This window comes from Xenopus tropicalis, chromosome 1, assembly GCF_000004195.4.
Source record: "Xenopus tropicalis strain Nigerian chromosome 1, UCB_Xtro_10.0, whole genome shotgun sequence".
In the NCBI taxonomy this organism is placed as follows: domain Eukaryota; kingdom Metazoa; phylum Chordata; class Amphibia; order Anura; family Pipidae; genus Xenopus; species Xenopus tropicalis.
Genome location: NC_030677.2, coordinates 77,833,773 through 77,851,866, shown reverse-complemented (window position 1 = coordinate 77,851,866; position 18,094 = coordinate 77,833,773). Strand labels below are relative to the sequence as shown.

At 35.9% G+C, this 18,094-nt stretch overlaps 1 protein-coding gene across 4 annotated transcripts in view; it reads left to right on the top strand.

Annotated features, from left to right (window-relative positions):
* Positions 1–15,334, top strand: part of ccser1 (coiled-coil serine rich protein 1) — a 425,689-nt gene extending 410,355 nt beyond the window's left edge. For 3 of the 4 annotated variants that reach the window (XM_031903181.1, XM_002937237.5, XM_031903180.1), the window contains 2 exons: positions 6,401–6,478; positions 14,748–15,331. In XM_031903181.1, coding sequence (XP_031759041.1) covers positions 6,401–6,478; positions 14,748–14,864 — 195 coding nt within the window. In that variant the 3' untranslated portion in view covers positions 14,865–15,331. Of the gene's footprint in view, positions 1–6,400; positions 6,479–14,747 lie in introns of all 4 variants that reach the window. The other variant, XM_012955484.3, reaches the window with a different exon arrangement.
* Positions 15,335–18,094: the final 2,760 nt, after the last annotated feature.

The following is an 18,094-nucleotide window of genomic DNA, read 5'->3' as shown; positions in this document are numbered from 1 at the left end:
TCACTGAACGATGTATACTAGTGTAAATTAATGTATGTCAGTACTGTATAAATAGAATGCTCATATTGAAAATAGATATAGAAGAAAGGACTTGTTTCCCTGGCACACAGTTACTAATGCCTTACTGCAACTTATAATATTAAGAATTAATAAATTCCCCCCTTGTAAAATATGATGGTATTAGAAGTCACCTTGGAGTTCCATGATCTGTGTAAAAGCCCTTGGCCTTCAGCCTTGTGTTTTTCTGTGATAATGGGACTTCTTGGTGACTTATTTTTAGAGAAAGGGGTAACTTTATATATACATTCCAATGACTATTTAATATTATTCCTGAATGATAATGAATAAACACCATATTGTGAGTGTGTATTCAGCTGTGATACACCTTTGAAGGTGTCCCAGCAACTTGAGTAAAAGCTGTGCCTTATCTATGTGTTATGTGTTGTGACATTACTCATGCACTTTGAGGAAAATGCATCCTTCTGTATTAATAATAAATATGGGAGTTCTCTATATCCTGTGGCTCTCATACAGTTTAACTTTACATTCAAGAGTCATCTGTCAGTTATGCACAGAATATACGTCTGCTAATATTTCTACCATGGTTGAAACTGTTATATGATCAGGAGATAAAAAAAGAGCTCTTTCAACTATTTTTACACTCTCTTTAGAAAAAATAAAAATCCCAAACTGGAAATCTATAAATATATGACAGTTCCAACCTGCCTTGGACAGTTTAATATTCTACATGCATTTAGCATTTGATATATTTCTTCCCTTGAAGTTTTAGGATGTAAAAAATACCAGTGGAGCTTTGGGCCTGTGCATTTCAAGTATGCATTAAAAAGACTTCAGTGATTATTATATGAGTTCCATTAGTAAACTACACAGGGAATAGGTATATGGGGAATGAGAACTACAGAAAGGTTAGATGAAGTATCTGTGATTTTGGCATGATGCTAACTTTTGTTTTAAGGCTAGAGCTCCATGCCCTACTTTTATATTTCATTTAATTAGTAAAGACATTGTTAAAGGTACTAGAATATTTATGTAGTTGTATTTGGACACAACATAATTTCATTGTGTTATGCTGGTGAAAAAAAATCTATAACTAAGGCAAAACATATTAAATCATTTGTTTATGCTGTATCTGAAGAGCATCGGGACAGAATAGATTTAAAGCAGTTAATATTAATGAGAAATTCTTGTCCAGTTTTAAATTGGTTAGCTTGGTTAGAATCCTCTCTATGTAGTTTTTAAAAGATACATTTTAAGTTTCATTAAGAGGAAGATTTATTAATGTTTGAGTTTGATTTTTTTTTATGATTCAAATTATGTTTCAAAAAATTTGATTGTCTAGTATTTAAGTGAAAAAAAAAATCCAATGTAAAAATTTGCCATCTAGTCAAATAGGAGTTGTCCTAGGCAAAGTCAAGCAATATTTTCAAAAATGAATTTTTTGATAAAAATATCAGGTATTTTATTTAAATGAGTTTGCCTTATATATATAAATAAGTGAGCATTTATTATGCAAGTTTATTCAATTTAGAAAAACAAAGTCAAACTGACAAACTCAAAAATTCATAGACCATAAGTTTACCGAAATATCTGGTATTAATATCAGTGAGAGTTTTAATGTTAGCGAGAGTAGTCATGGTGTGCTTAACCAGCTTGCAGATTCTTTATATTACAGATATTGCACAGATTATTTAAAGGACAAGGAAAGGCTAAGACACTTGGGGTGCCAAAATGTTAGGCACCCCCAAGTGACTTTAATCGCTTACCTTGTACCCCGAGCTGGTGCCTCTGTTAGGAGAAAACTGCACCAGCCCGGGGTAGCTGCAGTGAGTGTCTCCTCTTGCTGCTTCTGTCTTTGCGCGCTTGTGTATCCGCAGTAGAGTGAAAAGCCGAACTTTAACAAAAAAGACGGCTTTTTCACTCACATGCACGGGCCCAGGGATTCTGAAGACAGAACATATAAAGAAGAGGAAGCACTCGCTACAGGTACCCTGGGCTGGTGCGGTTTTCTCCTAACAGGGGCACCAGCCCGGGGTAAAAGGTAAGCGATTAAAGTCACTTGGGGGTGCCTAACATTTTGGCACCCACCAGTGACTTAGCCTTTCCTTCTCCTTTAAGGTGTTGCTGGAACCAAAACAAACTTTTTGGAAGAACATATAATATTGTATAGACATTACCATGTTGATGTGATTTAACACAAACGAAATGTACTTGGTAAGGTAATTATATATAAAAGAAATTTAATGGATGGGATTTGGAGCTTATGCCGGATTGTAAAAATTGACCCAGTTTTCTTTGGATATGACAACTATATTTATATTTCAAATCATATATTTATGCTATATAACTTAATACACCCCTAATATTAAATATAAGAATATAAAAAGTCACTGAAGGGTTCAGTGGTCATACAAAGCACAACTCTGCAGACTAAGGTAATCTGTAGTTATGGAGCTGCAAGGTGAAATTTTAGTATTTATTTTCCTATTAACTGTTCAAGTAATGCATTTGATCTAATGGAAACTGATTTTATTGTACCTGTGCCTTATTTTGCACTGCACTGTTGTACTGCAGTAATTCAGGGAGCTGTCAGAGCTATTGAGGGAAATGTGGTGAGTAAAAGGCTGTAGATTAAGAAGATGTTTAACAGTGGCTAATTTGTGGAGATCTATTTAAGGTGTTCATGGAGCCTGCTGTTTTAGGGTAGCATTTTTTAAGGAAAGACAGCTCTTTGGGGAATTGGGTATTTGTAATAATAACAGTTCATGAGATGTTAGTTCAGGGATCTCATGAATAATGAGATTTTGTATTATATATAGATTTTGTTTTATGCACAATGATGCTGGAACATTGGAAGACAATATCTGTCAGTATCTGATGTCAGCTATCCAGTTTTATTAACATTTGTTAATGTCAAAAGCTGTTGGATGGGGAACTGTTGTTACATCATGTTGGTGTAATGTATGAATTTATGTAAAAAGGTATTTGAATGTATGCTTTTCCAAGTTTATTACACTCAGCGTACAAAGTTCAAAATTAGAGTTGTGTAAGGTTAGCACAGTCAACATAATTAGAGCTGCTTAAATTAGAAGTTTGGGACTTTTCCTTAAAAAAAGTTACAAAAGGTCTTCATCAAAGTCCATGTGATATCTTGCAAGCATGACGCAACACAATTTGCTACTGTGGCCATTTACCCAAAACACAGATGGATTTAGGGGAGATATTACCAAAGAAATACTTTTTTTCTCATTCTGTTTCTAAACAGTTCACAGAGTTTGGTTTTGGTTGCTATGTTTATTACTGAGCAAAGTCACAAAAATAAATGAACATTTTATATTAAAAACATATATATTGTGCTCTGTATAAAAAGACTACAATGCCTTTTATTATAATGTTCTTACAATTTGCACTTTTCTAATTAGCCTTTTGGTAAAAAAAATAGTGCCTCTTTTTGTTTAGAATAAATGGAATGCCATGAAAGTTACTGATTATTTGCATTGCAGGGTTTCTGCATTGCAAGCATATGATTCTAGTTTAAAATGATCTTTTGCACCCTTCAGTTCTAAAATAAGCATTAAAGATATAGGTGGTCACTAATTGGTTTCAAGGGGAAAGCAAATGGTTGGAAGTTTGAATGTACCTTTCTCACTATAGTTTATCAAAAAGAGATACATTGTGCTATTTGTTATTGTTGGACATTTTACCTGTAAGGCTTGCAGTGATCCCTGGCTTCTACACTACCCATGTGGTACATTAAATATATGCTACTGGTTAGTTAAAGGCATGCAATACCAGGGAGAATGATGAGCATTATTAAATAAAGTACATTTCTCTAAGAACTTTCTTCCTATGTCTTAAACCTTTTGCTATTTTTAACACTGCTGTTTACATTTCTATGTAGTTTGCATAACATAATAAATGAATTAACCATAAACTAACTTTGCTTCTGGTTATAAAAATAGAGCATTTTACTATAAACCATTGCATTTTATTTCTTGATTGTCTGTTGTGTTGGCATCTGAAACGTATTAAACAAATATTAACTTTGTTTTATATAATTATATTAATGAATTCTTACATTAATTAGTATAGGGAAAACAAATCAATATGGGATGGGTTATAATGAATGGGTTGACACTAGAAATAGTTATCTATTACCCATGTTTATAAGCAAATAAACCACAAAGTGTTGTATGGGCTATTTGACAGCTATTTTACAATTTTAGGGCACTTGCATAATGTAATTTTGTCATGCTGGATAAAATAGGACTTATACCACTATGCACTTCATATCTTAAATCTAAACTGGCTGATCCAACTGTACTGTACTAGTTTAGCCATTTTCTTCCCGCTGTTTTCTGTTAGCTTTTACAATCCCATCATAACTATGTTCTCACAATGATTTTGCATTCTGCTATGTACTTTATACCACTACATAGATTGCACTGCCTGAAATCCATATTTCATCCTTCCTTCCTCCCTATTATTTATGCCCTTGCTGGTAGAGTGGTTTCCCCCTATCTGTCACCTCTGTATTGAATACCTAATAATTCAACTACCTGCACTCACTAACAAAAACATACAGGTATAGGATTGGCCTCTATTATCTAGAAAGCTCGGGCTCTAGAGTTTTATAGAAAAGGAGTCTTTCCATAATTTGGATCATCATGGTTTTATTCAGTACCTCAGTACCCATCAAGTGCAAGGTACTGTTTTCTTATTACAGAGAAAATAACAGAGTTAATAATTCATGGCCTTAAGGTGGCCATACACAATAAGATTTGTTCGTTTGGCGAGATCCTTCACCAATATGCCCACATAGGGCTAATTTGATTGTTTGGCCCTAGGGCTGATGCAGTCCTCGATCAAAGGAATATCAAACCTGCCTGATTGAGATCTAGGCAATTTAAAAAAAAAAAAAGAAAAAGCCAGGAAGAACCCTAACAGGACAGTGTGCTACATTATTAAGATAGGGGTTGAGCTGAACCAGTGCAGTTGCCTGTAGTGGCCAATCAAATATTTGCTGTTTTATTTTTTATAAATGGTAGTAGACCAGTCAAATAAAGTAAATGAGCCCTCAAAATGATACAAATTGTAATTATAATGGAGTTCCATTAGGTCATATGCTTCTAACTTTACTACTGAAATGTGATATGTTTAACTCAAGGCTGATCTTCATACTATCAGAATCAGACCTTGTTACTTCTTTTCTATTGGTGGCAACAATATCAAAGTTAACACTGATCACATCAAACCTGCTGCTTGGGAGTCGTATTTGACTTTTCCTTTTTGTTTTCCCAGAACATGCAGACCACAATAAAACCTTGCTTTTCCAAAGTACTGCAAAACAACATGCTCATTAATGTGTTTATCTACATCCAAACATGAATTCACTACATTTGCACTACTATTTATAGGGATCTGGAGCTATCATTGTGTGCAGTTATGCCCCAGCTTAACTTCCTACTACTGCACTACTGCATTGCTACCTTTTCTAAGATTTTTCTTATGTTCCTACTCAGAATGTAAGATCATTGGGACAGGGTTTGCATCATCATGTTTGTTTTTTATGCCATTAAAACATAATAATAATTTAAAAAAAATAAAATTAAAATAAATTGCTTGTTCGAATGAAGCTTGCTACTAGCTAGGTAGATATACTGAATACACAATCAGTATAGATTAATTTTTATATTCATTTACAATATAATTATTAAAACAATGAAAAGAATCACAATTTCTTTTTTAAAGAAACTCAATAATCATATATGATTCTAATGCCATGTTCAAAATATTGGCTATATGTCTAGCACATACTTACTGTAAATATAATATTACCAGTTTTTGGATAATAGCTTTTATCCCACATAAAACACTCTTACAAAAAAAGAAAAAAAAAGCAAACCAAAACGCCAGATTGTGTATTACATTGTCAAATATAATTTTCTGAGCATGAGATTGGGTCTGTAGGTGAAGTTGACTTGGCAGAGTTTGTTCTCTTCTTTGTTTTTACATTGTCAAATTATTTTCCAAAGCCGCATGTTTAAATAAAGAAAAGAGCAGTTCTGACACATGCTCCTTGTTCAAGACCACTGACTGTTACAAAACTGTGAATTGATGCAGGTGTACTGAATGGAAGGCATGTAAATATGCAGCTGAAAAAAAAATCACCTTTGGCTTTACTAATTCCACAGCAAGTATTCTGAAGATTAACAGCTGGCAATGCATAATCAAATGGGGATAGAAGTGTAAAGCTAACAGAATTGCAGTATCACAGTTTCTGATAATAATGTAACAACATGCTATGTGCAAACAAAATAGCTGCATTTAGATTCAGTCAAGTAGAATGTTTGATGGTAATCGGTTTCATTTTATTTTGCAGAAAAAAGCTCAGAGTTTACAGACAAGTGCCATCGCCAAGCAGGATAAGTCCACCCAAACTGAATTTCTAAGCCATGACGTAAGTAGGAAGATATTTCTTAGCATTCATTTGTACCTGAATGCTGCCTTATTAAATTCTGCTTATTCTGTTCTGCTTGGATCCAGGGTGATTGGATTGACAATTGGTTTGTGAGTTCTGTGGTATACTGCCTCTATGTGGACACATTTTGAAGGGGGATTAAAAAATTGTGAGTTCAAGGGTCTGTGTTTTGCACACATCTTATGAGCTGATTTTTTTAACTAAACCATTTATTTTATTAAATTATTATTTATTTATTTATTAGATATATCAACTAAACCAGGCCTGCACCTGTATTTTATTCTTCAAACAGCATACACACAACAGTTTGATCAAGGAACACTTGAAGTTGTCATTGAACAGGGTTTTTGTGCACTAATCGATAAAAAAACAACACACTTTTTCATCTGAGCTCTGACTAATACATGCAGGGCCATTCCATGGCAATACAAATCTGCTAGAATCAAGTCTCCTTTAAACAAACCCACAAGACACATCCTTCTGACACAGACATCAGAGGCCTTCAGAAATCTCACTCTCCTCTTACTTAAAACAGCGGAGAAGCAACATCACTAACCTTGTCAGAGAAGAGCACAAAGGTGTGAGTCCAGCAGTTGCTCTACACTCTGCAGTGTTATTATCTGGTCAAGTGTAAAAAGTAACCATTTCACAGTCAAGCCAACTATTGCAGCTGTAACCATACACCAGACAACTTAACTTTCCATGTTTTCTATCCACAACATTACATTTTTACTGTCATAATACATATTTATCTGTCTATATGGTTCCACACTTTATGAATGTTCCATAGGAATATGTATACAATGAAAACACTATGTGGTACTAAATCTAAATAAAATGACAGTGTATTATTTTCATCTAAAAATTGCATCCTGAGCAGCATCCCATATAAACCAATGTGAAAAACCACAAGCCAACAAGGAAACCACGGACACAATGAAATTTGATTATAAAGAACTTATCACACTCCCTTCAATATTAAACTAATCTAATATCAATGTGCATAATGTATCGAATCAAATCATTCAAATGTTGATAGGCTATATGTTACTAGTATAGTATAGTATGCTACTTCATAGGTTAAAGCATGGAAGCTTTAGTCGTACAACATGACAAGGGGACTCCTCAACTGACCTTCACTTTGAGCCAAACCACTGAACCTTCCTTAATAAAATACCAGGAGACAGAGATGGGGTAAAATAACTACAGAATTTATTCACAATAATAGGAACTTGCCAGCCTAACCCAAGGCAATATTCTAAAGCCAGAATTCCACAAGAGATCACTACTATGCTCTGCCGTTCCTTACTGAGGATGTGAATTTTACTTGCATAGTTGTCATAGTTTTCTCCAGCTCTCCAGGATCATCCAATGACAACTGCACCAAATCTAACTATGTTTTTGTTTCAGCAATTTTCCTACATTGAAATATGGCAAACTTTGAGCTGGTAAACTGGGTTGTCATGAGTGAATATACTTGCTTCAGTAATTACGTATGGGCTATCTACTTTAGAGAACTATGGGTAAAGTAAGGTAAAGGAGTTTTTGATCCCCTTTAAGAGGTAAATACCTCTTAAATAACATGCCACCTGGAAGTGTCTTTGTTCAGAGTAAAGTTGCCTTACAGCAATATGCCATCAATATTATAAAGTATTTACTATAACCATCTTCCATGGTCCTTTATCTTTTACACTACCAATACCAATACCTAAGCTCTGTGGAAAAAAGTCACAACAGCAAATTCGAATATGATTTATTAAACAATGATGATCTTGGATTTACACATTGGATTTACACATATTTTGCCTTAGATCCATGTTCTCTGTGTGCCCAACAAAATTCATTTTATACCAACTATTTTATTTAACTTTTTTTCTTACAAAAGCAGAACATACCTGGTTAAAGCTTATCTACTGAATGTGTTAGTTAAATAAAAAAATCATATTGTTATACTTATATATATATATATATCACAATTGTGCATGGTTGCACACAGACACATTCCTTCTTGGTATGTCATTACATTCTAATGTTACATTACACTTCCTACCCTCCAGCTTCCCTGCTAAGCTATATTAATATTCATGATATTTTTCTATACTATAATATCTTTCCTGTCACTTTGTACACCTTTCACATATTGCCTCCAATTTTTAGTGATAAAATGGGCCTTACATTTACCGCTGCAGAATAAAATAGTGTTTAAAAAGATGTCTGTTTTTTTAATGTATATTTTTTGTATCAACATTTTTGCTAATCACAGCTTGACCTGATGACGTAAAGATAGTCATGGGGCATTAATGTGTGTCTGAATTTCCCATTAAGAAATACACAGTGACAAAAGAATGTACATATTTGGGTGTGACTATAAAATTGTAACTTCTTTATTATTCTATATTATTTATAGATCTTTATTCTTTGTAGATGATGTCTAAGCAGATCCATAACAGAGTGTTCTGCATTTCTTTTTTAATTTAGCAGAATACAGTATGTAGTTTCTGGGAAGTGTGACCTCCAAGTGTGCCAGATATGCAGTTAAAGAACTTGGAGGGAAGGAACAGGTTCTTGGCATATTGTAGCTGCTGCAATCCAGAAAAAAAAGAGAGCTTTGACCCTTTCTGTACTGTAGAATTATATGTACATGACTTAAACAATATTGGTTATCTTTGGTTCGCATATCTTTTGATTAATCTAATTAAAACATATTTTTTATTAGAATAAGTTCTAAGAATGTACCTTTTTATCTACCTAATCATGTATCTATCTGTCTTTTTTGAAACTTTAATCTCTGCAGCTATCAGTCCTAGGTAATAAAAGCCTATGGTTTTTAACCTAGTAGTATGTCACATGAAAAGATTTGTATTTCAGAAAGGATCTCTATCTGTATCAAATTAATTGCTTGTTTTACAAACCATCCCCTTGTAATCTAGGATTAGTAATAGTTCAAATAAATGGAGGCTGTATATTATTAAGATGTAAACCATTTCAAATTTAAATACAATTTGCTCTCTGATTAACAATGTAATTAAAGCATTATGTCTGCAATCACCGTAGCCTAAGAATTTTAGATCGCTTATCATGTGTTGAAAACATTTGCAACTTGGAAAGGGACTTTTATATTAATATTTAACTGACGTGCATCAGCAGGAATACTTGAAGTAATTGCATTAATTGAAAATGAACATTTGCAAACTAGCACCTCAGTGGCATTTAGCTTCAATCTCTATTTCTTGGTTGCAAAGATAGCATTGAAAGAACTCACCAGAGAGTTAAACATTCTGCTTCCCTATAGAGTAGCAATATTGAATGTGTTGTTGCAAGAGAACAAATCTTACTTTGTAGCAGGATATGATATTTCTGGTTCTAAAAAATAAATCAGAATATTATGCTTCTTTTTTGTTGGTCTTCTATATTTTATCTATTGCTAATTAAATTCCAAGGCTTTGGACTCAACATAGATTATTTGGTAGAACCTTGGCTACCAGTCAAAAACATAAATACCATTTATATAGTTATATGAAATACTATAAAGAGATTATGCACCATTCACATCTGCCCCAGAGGAGCTGCACTTGTTGACAGTGTGACAAGAAACACACACATTGACATATAAAAGCAGATATTTCCCTGGCCAGAATCAAAGCCTTAGCTGCAAGACAGTAATGTTAACCTCAATACCCCTATGCTGCCCATAAATAAACAAGAATTTTTTACTTAGATTAATTCAAAGAGATATTGTGGAAGCAGTAGTGAGCTAAATTGTTCCTCCCATAGTGCTTAATTAAAATGTTAAACCACGTATTTGAAGTTGACTTATAATTCATTAAAAAAAAAAAGAATTTGCAAGCCAACAGACAGCAGAAAATGTAATTGATAATACAGTGAATTTCATACATTGATATTTATCCAATAATGTCTCCTGATAGCTGGCATTTTTAGCCCTGTGGTAGAGCTACTTCAATGTTCTCTTTCATGATCTTTGTTGTTCCATAATTCCATCCCTGTGACGTGATTCCAGTTCTGTGTGTTATACTATATAATGATATGGAGTATATACAGTAGATGCAGAGTATGACTGAATATTTTTTTTAAAAAAAAATCTCTTCTTTGTATGTTACTACTTATCCCTAATTAGCCTCTGAAACACTAGTACTAACTACAGTCAGAAATTCTAGTTAAACTAGTTGTGAGGAGCCTATGTCTTCAGTAACTACCACAAAACATACAGAGCCTTTAAAAAAGATGTAATAAAGAAACATTAAAAATGCAGAGACAGACATAAAAACAAGTTTGAAAACAGGAAAAGGTCTGGGCAGGCAGCAAACATATCAAGTCCATGAAACAAGGTCAGGGCAGGCATCAGACAAACAGGAATCCAGAAAACAGGCCAAGGGCAAAATCGGGGGAATCAGAACCTGGGGAACAAGGACAGTGAAGGAGACTTACAGGACAGGATACTTGGACAGGATTATCAGGAACAGGATATTTGGATGGCTTGGACAAGCAAGAGAGCTAATCCAGCGCAGGCTGTTGAAGGAGGCAGGCTTAAATAGCCACTTAACTGAGCTATTGCCTGCAGCTGGATCATGTGCGTGGACTAGGGATTACAGACACGTAAATGAGCTGATAAAAAAAACCAGTCCCAGACTGCACCACCTCCTGCGGCTCAACCCAGCGAAGCAGCAGCCAATAAACACCAGGTCCCTGGTTTTAAAATTAGTTCCTCACATCTACAAGTAAAGAGGCAGCTAGATATGATATTACTGTTACAAATGCTCTTCACATCTTTTAATTTTCAGCATTTTTTATGTAACCAAAAATGACATAATATAATATAAAACTTGTTTATCTAAATCTAACACCCCCCTATACCTTGTGCTGCCCTTTTTGTCAGTGTATTGAGATTTCCTCACTTATGACAGCCAGTATTAATATTTGGAAGGAGATTTTATAAAGCAAGCCTCATACTGCAGCACCTGTTGTTCAATATCAATTAACATAAGATGGGAGTATTGGGCATTTGCAGTTCAGATTTGCTCCCCTAAAATAGCTAAATAAGGCAAATGTGCACCTTCCATCATGTTTGTTAAAATAAATGTACATATAGCTGGATAAACATTATTACTTACTTTATTATTACTGAGCACAACTGGGTCTCATGAATTCATGTTATTAAGAACCCATTCCAATATATTTAAGATGAAAGAAAAAAGTAAAGTCTATTCATGAACAGATCCTTGATTTTGGCACTGTTCAGATATATTTAAAAAGTAAAACATAGCATTTCAGACATAAATTTCAATTTTCATGACTAACGATCTAGACAAAAGGTACACCTTATTTTAAAATATAAGGATATATAATAAAATAAAAGTGACAGAGGAATTCAAATACCATATAAAGGCCAAAATGCCATATAGGCCATTGAACTCTAATATACATTATTTGGTTGTAATACGCAGGTTTCACTAAGTTACATATTACTATATCATCGCCAATTATACCCAATGACATCACAGAGCATTAACTGACACAAATGTGCTAGTTTTGTAGCTTTAATTCTTTCAAAACAAAAGTGTGTCCTGGCTGAAATTTTAGCTACACATATACCAGATCTTTTTGTTTTAATGGTCACAGAAGCCATTACTTACATCACTGTTGCCTTTAAGTTAATAGCAAATGGTGCAATTTGTTTGCTGCCTCTCAGGCAGAATACTGGTAATGAAAATACATCTCTCTGCCTGTACCTGCTTTCTCTTCTATTGATTTTGGAAAAAAATATGTTATTAGCATAGTTTATATCAACTTGTAAATCAGCAGAATCAGCAAACAAAGTGGGAAATCATCATGCTAGGTGAACCAGCTCACCCTATAATTAAGACTTTTATTCCAAGTTAAATGCACTATAATATTTCTTTCTGCTATCCTGCACTGTAATGTTTTTTTTTAGCTTGGTTTCAATTTTAGTCTGATTACCATTACATTACAGTAGATATTCTAGGGTGCTATTTAATTGACTGCCTAGTTGCTGGGGTTAGTCTTGTCAATGATTTTCAAAAGTAGATTAGCATTTTAGGGTTTATTTTAAAGGGAATTTCCACTTTACAGTTACAAATGTACAAGATTTCTGGAATAGTAAGTTCTGAACATTACAGCCTCCCTTGTCAGTCACTGGATAATGGAACAAAGCAAATTGTATGTATGCTTACTGCAAAAGCTATATTTCCATACTGTGATAGCATACTGTAAAGGCGTAATAACAGAAATAGTGTTGCTCTAGTTACATTATGAGAGGACACGTTTAATTAATATGTTAGCTGTGGGAACATTTGCCTTCCAGCAAGAACAATGATTGGTTTACCGTTTGACAAAGGCCATCAGCATTTTAAATGCAACCAATTACATAAAAGGTGATTAAATATAGGTCTGCATGAATATAAAATTCAATATGGTGTATATTTCTAAAATGACTCGAGGTCATCTTGGTATTGCCTGCTATGACCTACTGATGTAAAACAATTAAGCACTTGGATGATTGCTTTAAGGAAGTACTATATGAACCTTTACTAATGTTGGGAAGAAGAAAAAAAAAAAGTTGGCATTACGGCCGATGTTTATTTTTTCTACTCTTATCATGGTAATGTACTATGCAACTAATAATATATATTAAAATCAAATTAGGCAGAAAGCTCTGAATTATAAGAAGGTTGTCTTCCATAGACTCCATTTTAATCAAACAATTAAAAAAAATTTTCTTTCTTTGATAGATTTAATTTTTATAGTGAAATAGGTAATTATTTTTGCCACAGGATAATGCCTAAAACACTGTTTGTAAAAGTGGAGGCTTTTTTGTTGGGCATCAATACTGAAATAGACTGTTGCTTTCATGACAAATGTACTATGTTGACCCTTAGCCAGCAAGGCAAATAAGGGCTTCTCCATGTTCCAGCATGCTTACATCACACATGAGCATTAGCAAAAGACATGCCACAAGGAGCAAATTGACATTAAGGTGATTTAATCTTCAGTCTAGAAGGTCTTATTATTACCAAAGAAACACTTTTTAATTATGTAGAAGGATTTGTAGGTAGCAGACTTGGCTGTATCAAGCAACTTCCTTATGTAGGAAGGGGAAGTAAAAAATTGTCTTGCATTTAAGAAAATAAGCACTCAAGGGGGTAGAGTGGCATTATAGAACTTGAAAGTCAATATATGGTTGTGTGAAACCTTTCAGCACATTAATATAAAACCTTTTGGGTTTTTTTTCAACTTTAAATGATGTCTGACTGTTAAAAGTGAGAAGACTAAAGTTTTGAAATTCTACCCCAGATTAAGTTGTGCTCTATATTCGACATAGTCTGTAGTGAAAGTTTTATGTCTCTTTTAGCAATAAGCAAAAGAAAGATGTACTAGAGAAGAATGAAGAGGTTTAGATTTATATTCGATTTTATTCATCATAATCATTTGATTATTTATTCATTACAGAAAATTATGATTTTGCTAAATTTTTTACGGTTTGTCAACCCAATCCTATACATTTAGCAGTAATGGGCATGATTATTGAAAACAACCCGCCCTCTTCAAAAAACCTTTATGCTTTCTGTTGATTTATTTTTCTGTTTCTATATAAAACACAATTATAGCATTAAACAAAAAACATAAAAAAGCAGTAGTAATGCACTGTTAAAGCTAAATCAGACAACCTTTGTATAGTGTAAAACAAATAACCATTGCTAGATGGAAGTTTTCAGTTTTTATGCAGTGTTTTCAAATCTGCCACCGCAGGGAAGGAGAAGTATATTTTTGCCAGCAAGGGTTCCCTCAGATTACTAAACATGAAGCAAAATAGGAATAATAGAATGTGTATCCTATGTATAAATTTAGTTGGAGATTTTACTAACTTGTTTTCTGATCAGCCTCCTGAAAACAGACACCTAAAGGCCAATAAAATTGCAATGATGAAAGGCGAGTAGAATGATCCTTTTGCCTAGGTCTCGAATAGACTTCTTCAATTTTATCTTGATTAGAATGTTTATGGTTTCAGTTTGCTGTAACATGTCTTCTAAGTACATATTTAAAAAAAAAACTGTATCGTATGGCATTGTTAGCCTCACTAAATGTCAAGTGCAACTGTTATTTATTCTTTTATTTAGCTCTTAGTAATCTGGTAAATGTTTTTTTTGATATCTCCAGGAGGCACATCTATGTTAAACAAAAATGACTTACTTTTCTGCCTTTTATTTTTCAGACCCAGAGGAACCCGACAAGCACAGAAGGATCAATTTATAAGGCTATCAGACCCGTTCATTGTTTCCAGCATTATCAGTTTAAGACCAACATCTGGACACAAGATGCTTTCCACTAATGTATTCAATTAAGTATCATTAAAATGTAATAAGCTCCTTTTTTTTTCCAAACAGTTAATGTATTCGAGAACTAAGCTGCTGAAATGCAGTTTTATGTTATCACAAAGGAAAATGTTGTTTTTCTGACATTGGTGTACAGATATATTTTCATTGCAGGGACTTTAATAGCAAATGAGCTCTTATTTATCCCGCTGGGAAAGAACTTTTTATATAATAATTTAAATGACCGTGGACCATGTATGTGGACCAGAGGACAGCACATTTTTTTAAAGTGATTTTTTCCAACTGTACCAAAAAGTCTTTGTTAAACATGTAATCATTATGAAGCAGGCACTGTCCTGTCTATCTTGACTTTGTTAAATTATTTTTTAAAAAATATTTTCCTTCTCTTCATTTCTGACTGTAAACTTAAATGACTGTACAATGCAATTGATAAATTATTCCATTAAACATTTAAATTTGTAAACCTTAATCAGCTTGCTCTTTTCTATATTGAACTTTTAGAAATAAGCCACACACACCTATACATACAGTCTATGCTACAGTTTCTTATAAAACAGTTTCTCAGCTCTAGAATTAATGCACTAACTTCAATTTGCTTTATTCAGTTTAGTAATACAGCGTATGCAAGCCAGATTCGTTTTATGGTAACTCTCTGAACAGGCTATAACCAAATGTTGGGGATTTTGTGGACCATGCCTCTAATTATGAGACTGCACCCCTGGATGATTATGTGTGTGCCTCATCTGCTAAGTAACACCCTCAGTTAACTAAATTATGCTAGGTGTTTCACACTCAACAGACTGGGTGACAAGGAAGGTGATGAAGAGGATAGAGGGAGCCAGGCAGAATAGAATAGTACAGTCTATACAAGGATGAACATACAAAGACTCTGAAATAACATACTTATTGATATTTCCTTTAAAATTTAGTAAATAGTGTTTATCTTCCATGTATGTTAACTTAAAGCAGCACAACATACTGTAGAACCCCCATTTTACTTTTTTTATGTGACCAAACAAAAATGGTGTAAATTCATCATATAAAGGATATAAGTAAATGAGTCGGTTTCCTGTTACTGTGTTAATGACAAAGTTTAACCAGTAAAGCATTAACCTGGGCAGCCCCAAGAAAACACAAATGGCAGTCCAGGATGGATGTGGAAAAGCCACAGCTTTAATAACAGTGTTATCAAATTAACAAGTTACAAATCAAACTAACAAGTTACAAACAGTTTAATAAGCAATGATTTAGATCAGTGCTGTCCAACTTCTGTGGTACCGAGGGCCGGAATTTTTCTTGCCTACATGGTGGAGGGCCGATAATGGAAGCCAGTTTTGACCACTCCCCTTTTTTAAACCACACCCACTTCAACTACACCCATGCTATCACAAGAGCTTTTAAGACCATCCCCACATTAATGGTGGCAACACAGCAAAAACCCAATGGTTGGTGCTCACTGAAGGGATATCACCCTTCATTTATATATGAAAGAATTATATTATGTCATACACTTAAATCCATATGCCTCCTCCTCTTCTGTGGATAGCACAGCAACCCCCCAGCATATAATTACACCCCTTGGGGACCATATAATGACTATTTCCAAGTGCCAAACTCCAGGAACAAACCCCTGCCAGGTTCACCTTCCACAGGCAGCATAGGAAAGTATGGCACACACAGGCAGCATAGGAAAGGCAGAGTTTGGCACACACAGGCAGCATAGGAAAGGCAGAGTATGGCACACACAGGCAGCATAGGGCAGCCAGAGTATGGCACACACAGGCAGCATAGGGCAGCTAGAGTATGGCACACACAGGCAGCATAGGGCAGGCAGAGTATAGCACACACAGGCAGGGGAGGGAAGGCAGAGTATGGCACACACAGGCAGCAAAGGGGAGGCATAGAGCAGGCAGAGTACTGCTTGCCCTACCCCTCCTGTGTGTGCCATACTATGCTTGCCCTCCCCTGCCTATGTGTGCCATACCATGCTTGCCCTCCCCTGCCTATGTGTGCCATACTATTCCTGCCCACCCCTGCCTATGTGTGCCATACTATGCCTGCCCCCCCGCCTATGTGTGCCATACTATTCCTGCCCACCCCTGCCTATGTGTGCCATACTATGCTTGCCCTCCCCTGCCTATGTGTGGCATATTATGCTTGCCCTCCCTTGCCTATGTGTGCCATACTATTCCTGCCCACCCCTGCCTATGTGTGCCATACTATGCTTGCCCTCCCCTGCCTATGTGTGCCATACTATGCTTGCCCTCCCCTGCCTATGTGTGCCATACTATGCTTGCCCTCCCCTGCCTATGTGTGCCATACTATGCTTGACCTCCCCTGCCTATGTGTGCCATACTATGCTTGCCCTCCCCTGCCTATGTGTGCCATACTATGCTTGCCCTCCCCTGCCTATGTGTGCCATACTATGCTTGCCCTCCCCTGCCTATGTGTGCCATACTATTCCTGCCCACCCCTGCCTATGTGTGCCATACTATGCTTGCCCTCCCCTGCCTATGTGTGCCATACTATGCTTGCCCTCCCCTGCCTATGTGTGCCATACTATGCCTGCCCTCCCCTGCCTATGTGTGCCATACTATGCTTGCCCTCCCCTGCCTATGTGTGCCATACTATGCTTGCCCTCCCCTGCCTATGTGTGCCATACTATGCTTGCCCTCCCCTGCCTATGTGTGCCATACTATGCTTGACCTCCCCCGCCTATGTGTGCCATACTATGCTTGCCCTCCCCTGCCTATGTGTGCCATACTATGCTTGCCCTCCCCTGCCTATGTGTGCCATACTATGCTTGCCCTCCCCTGCCTATGTGTGCCATACTATGCTTGCCCTCCCCTGCCTATGTGTGCCATACTATTCCTGCCCACCCCTGCCTATGTGTGCCATACTATGCTTGCCCTCCCCTGCCTATGTGTGCCATACTATGCTTGCCCTCCCCTGCCTATGTGTGCCATACTATGCCTGCCCCCCCGCCTATGTGTGCCATACTATTCCTGCCCACCCCTGCCTATGTGTGCCATACTATGCTTGCCCTCCCCTGCCTATGTGTGGCATATTATGCTTGCCCCCCCTTGCCTATGTGTGCCATACTATTCCTGCTCAACCCTGCCTATGTGTGCCATACTATGCTTGCCCTCCCCTGCCTATGTGTGCCATACTATGCTTGCCCTCCCCTGCCTATGTGTGCCATACTATGCTTGCCCTCCCCTGCCTA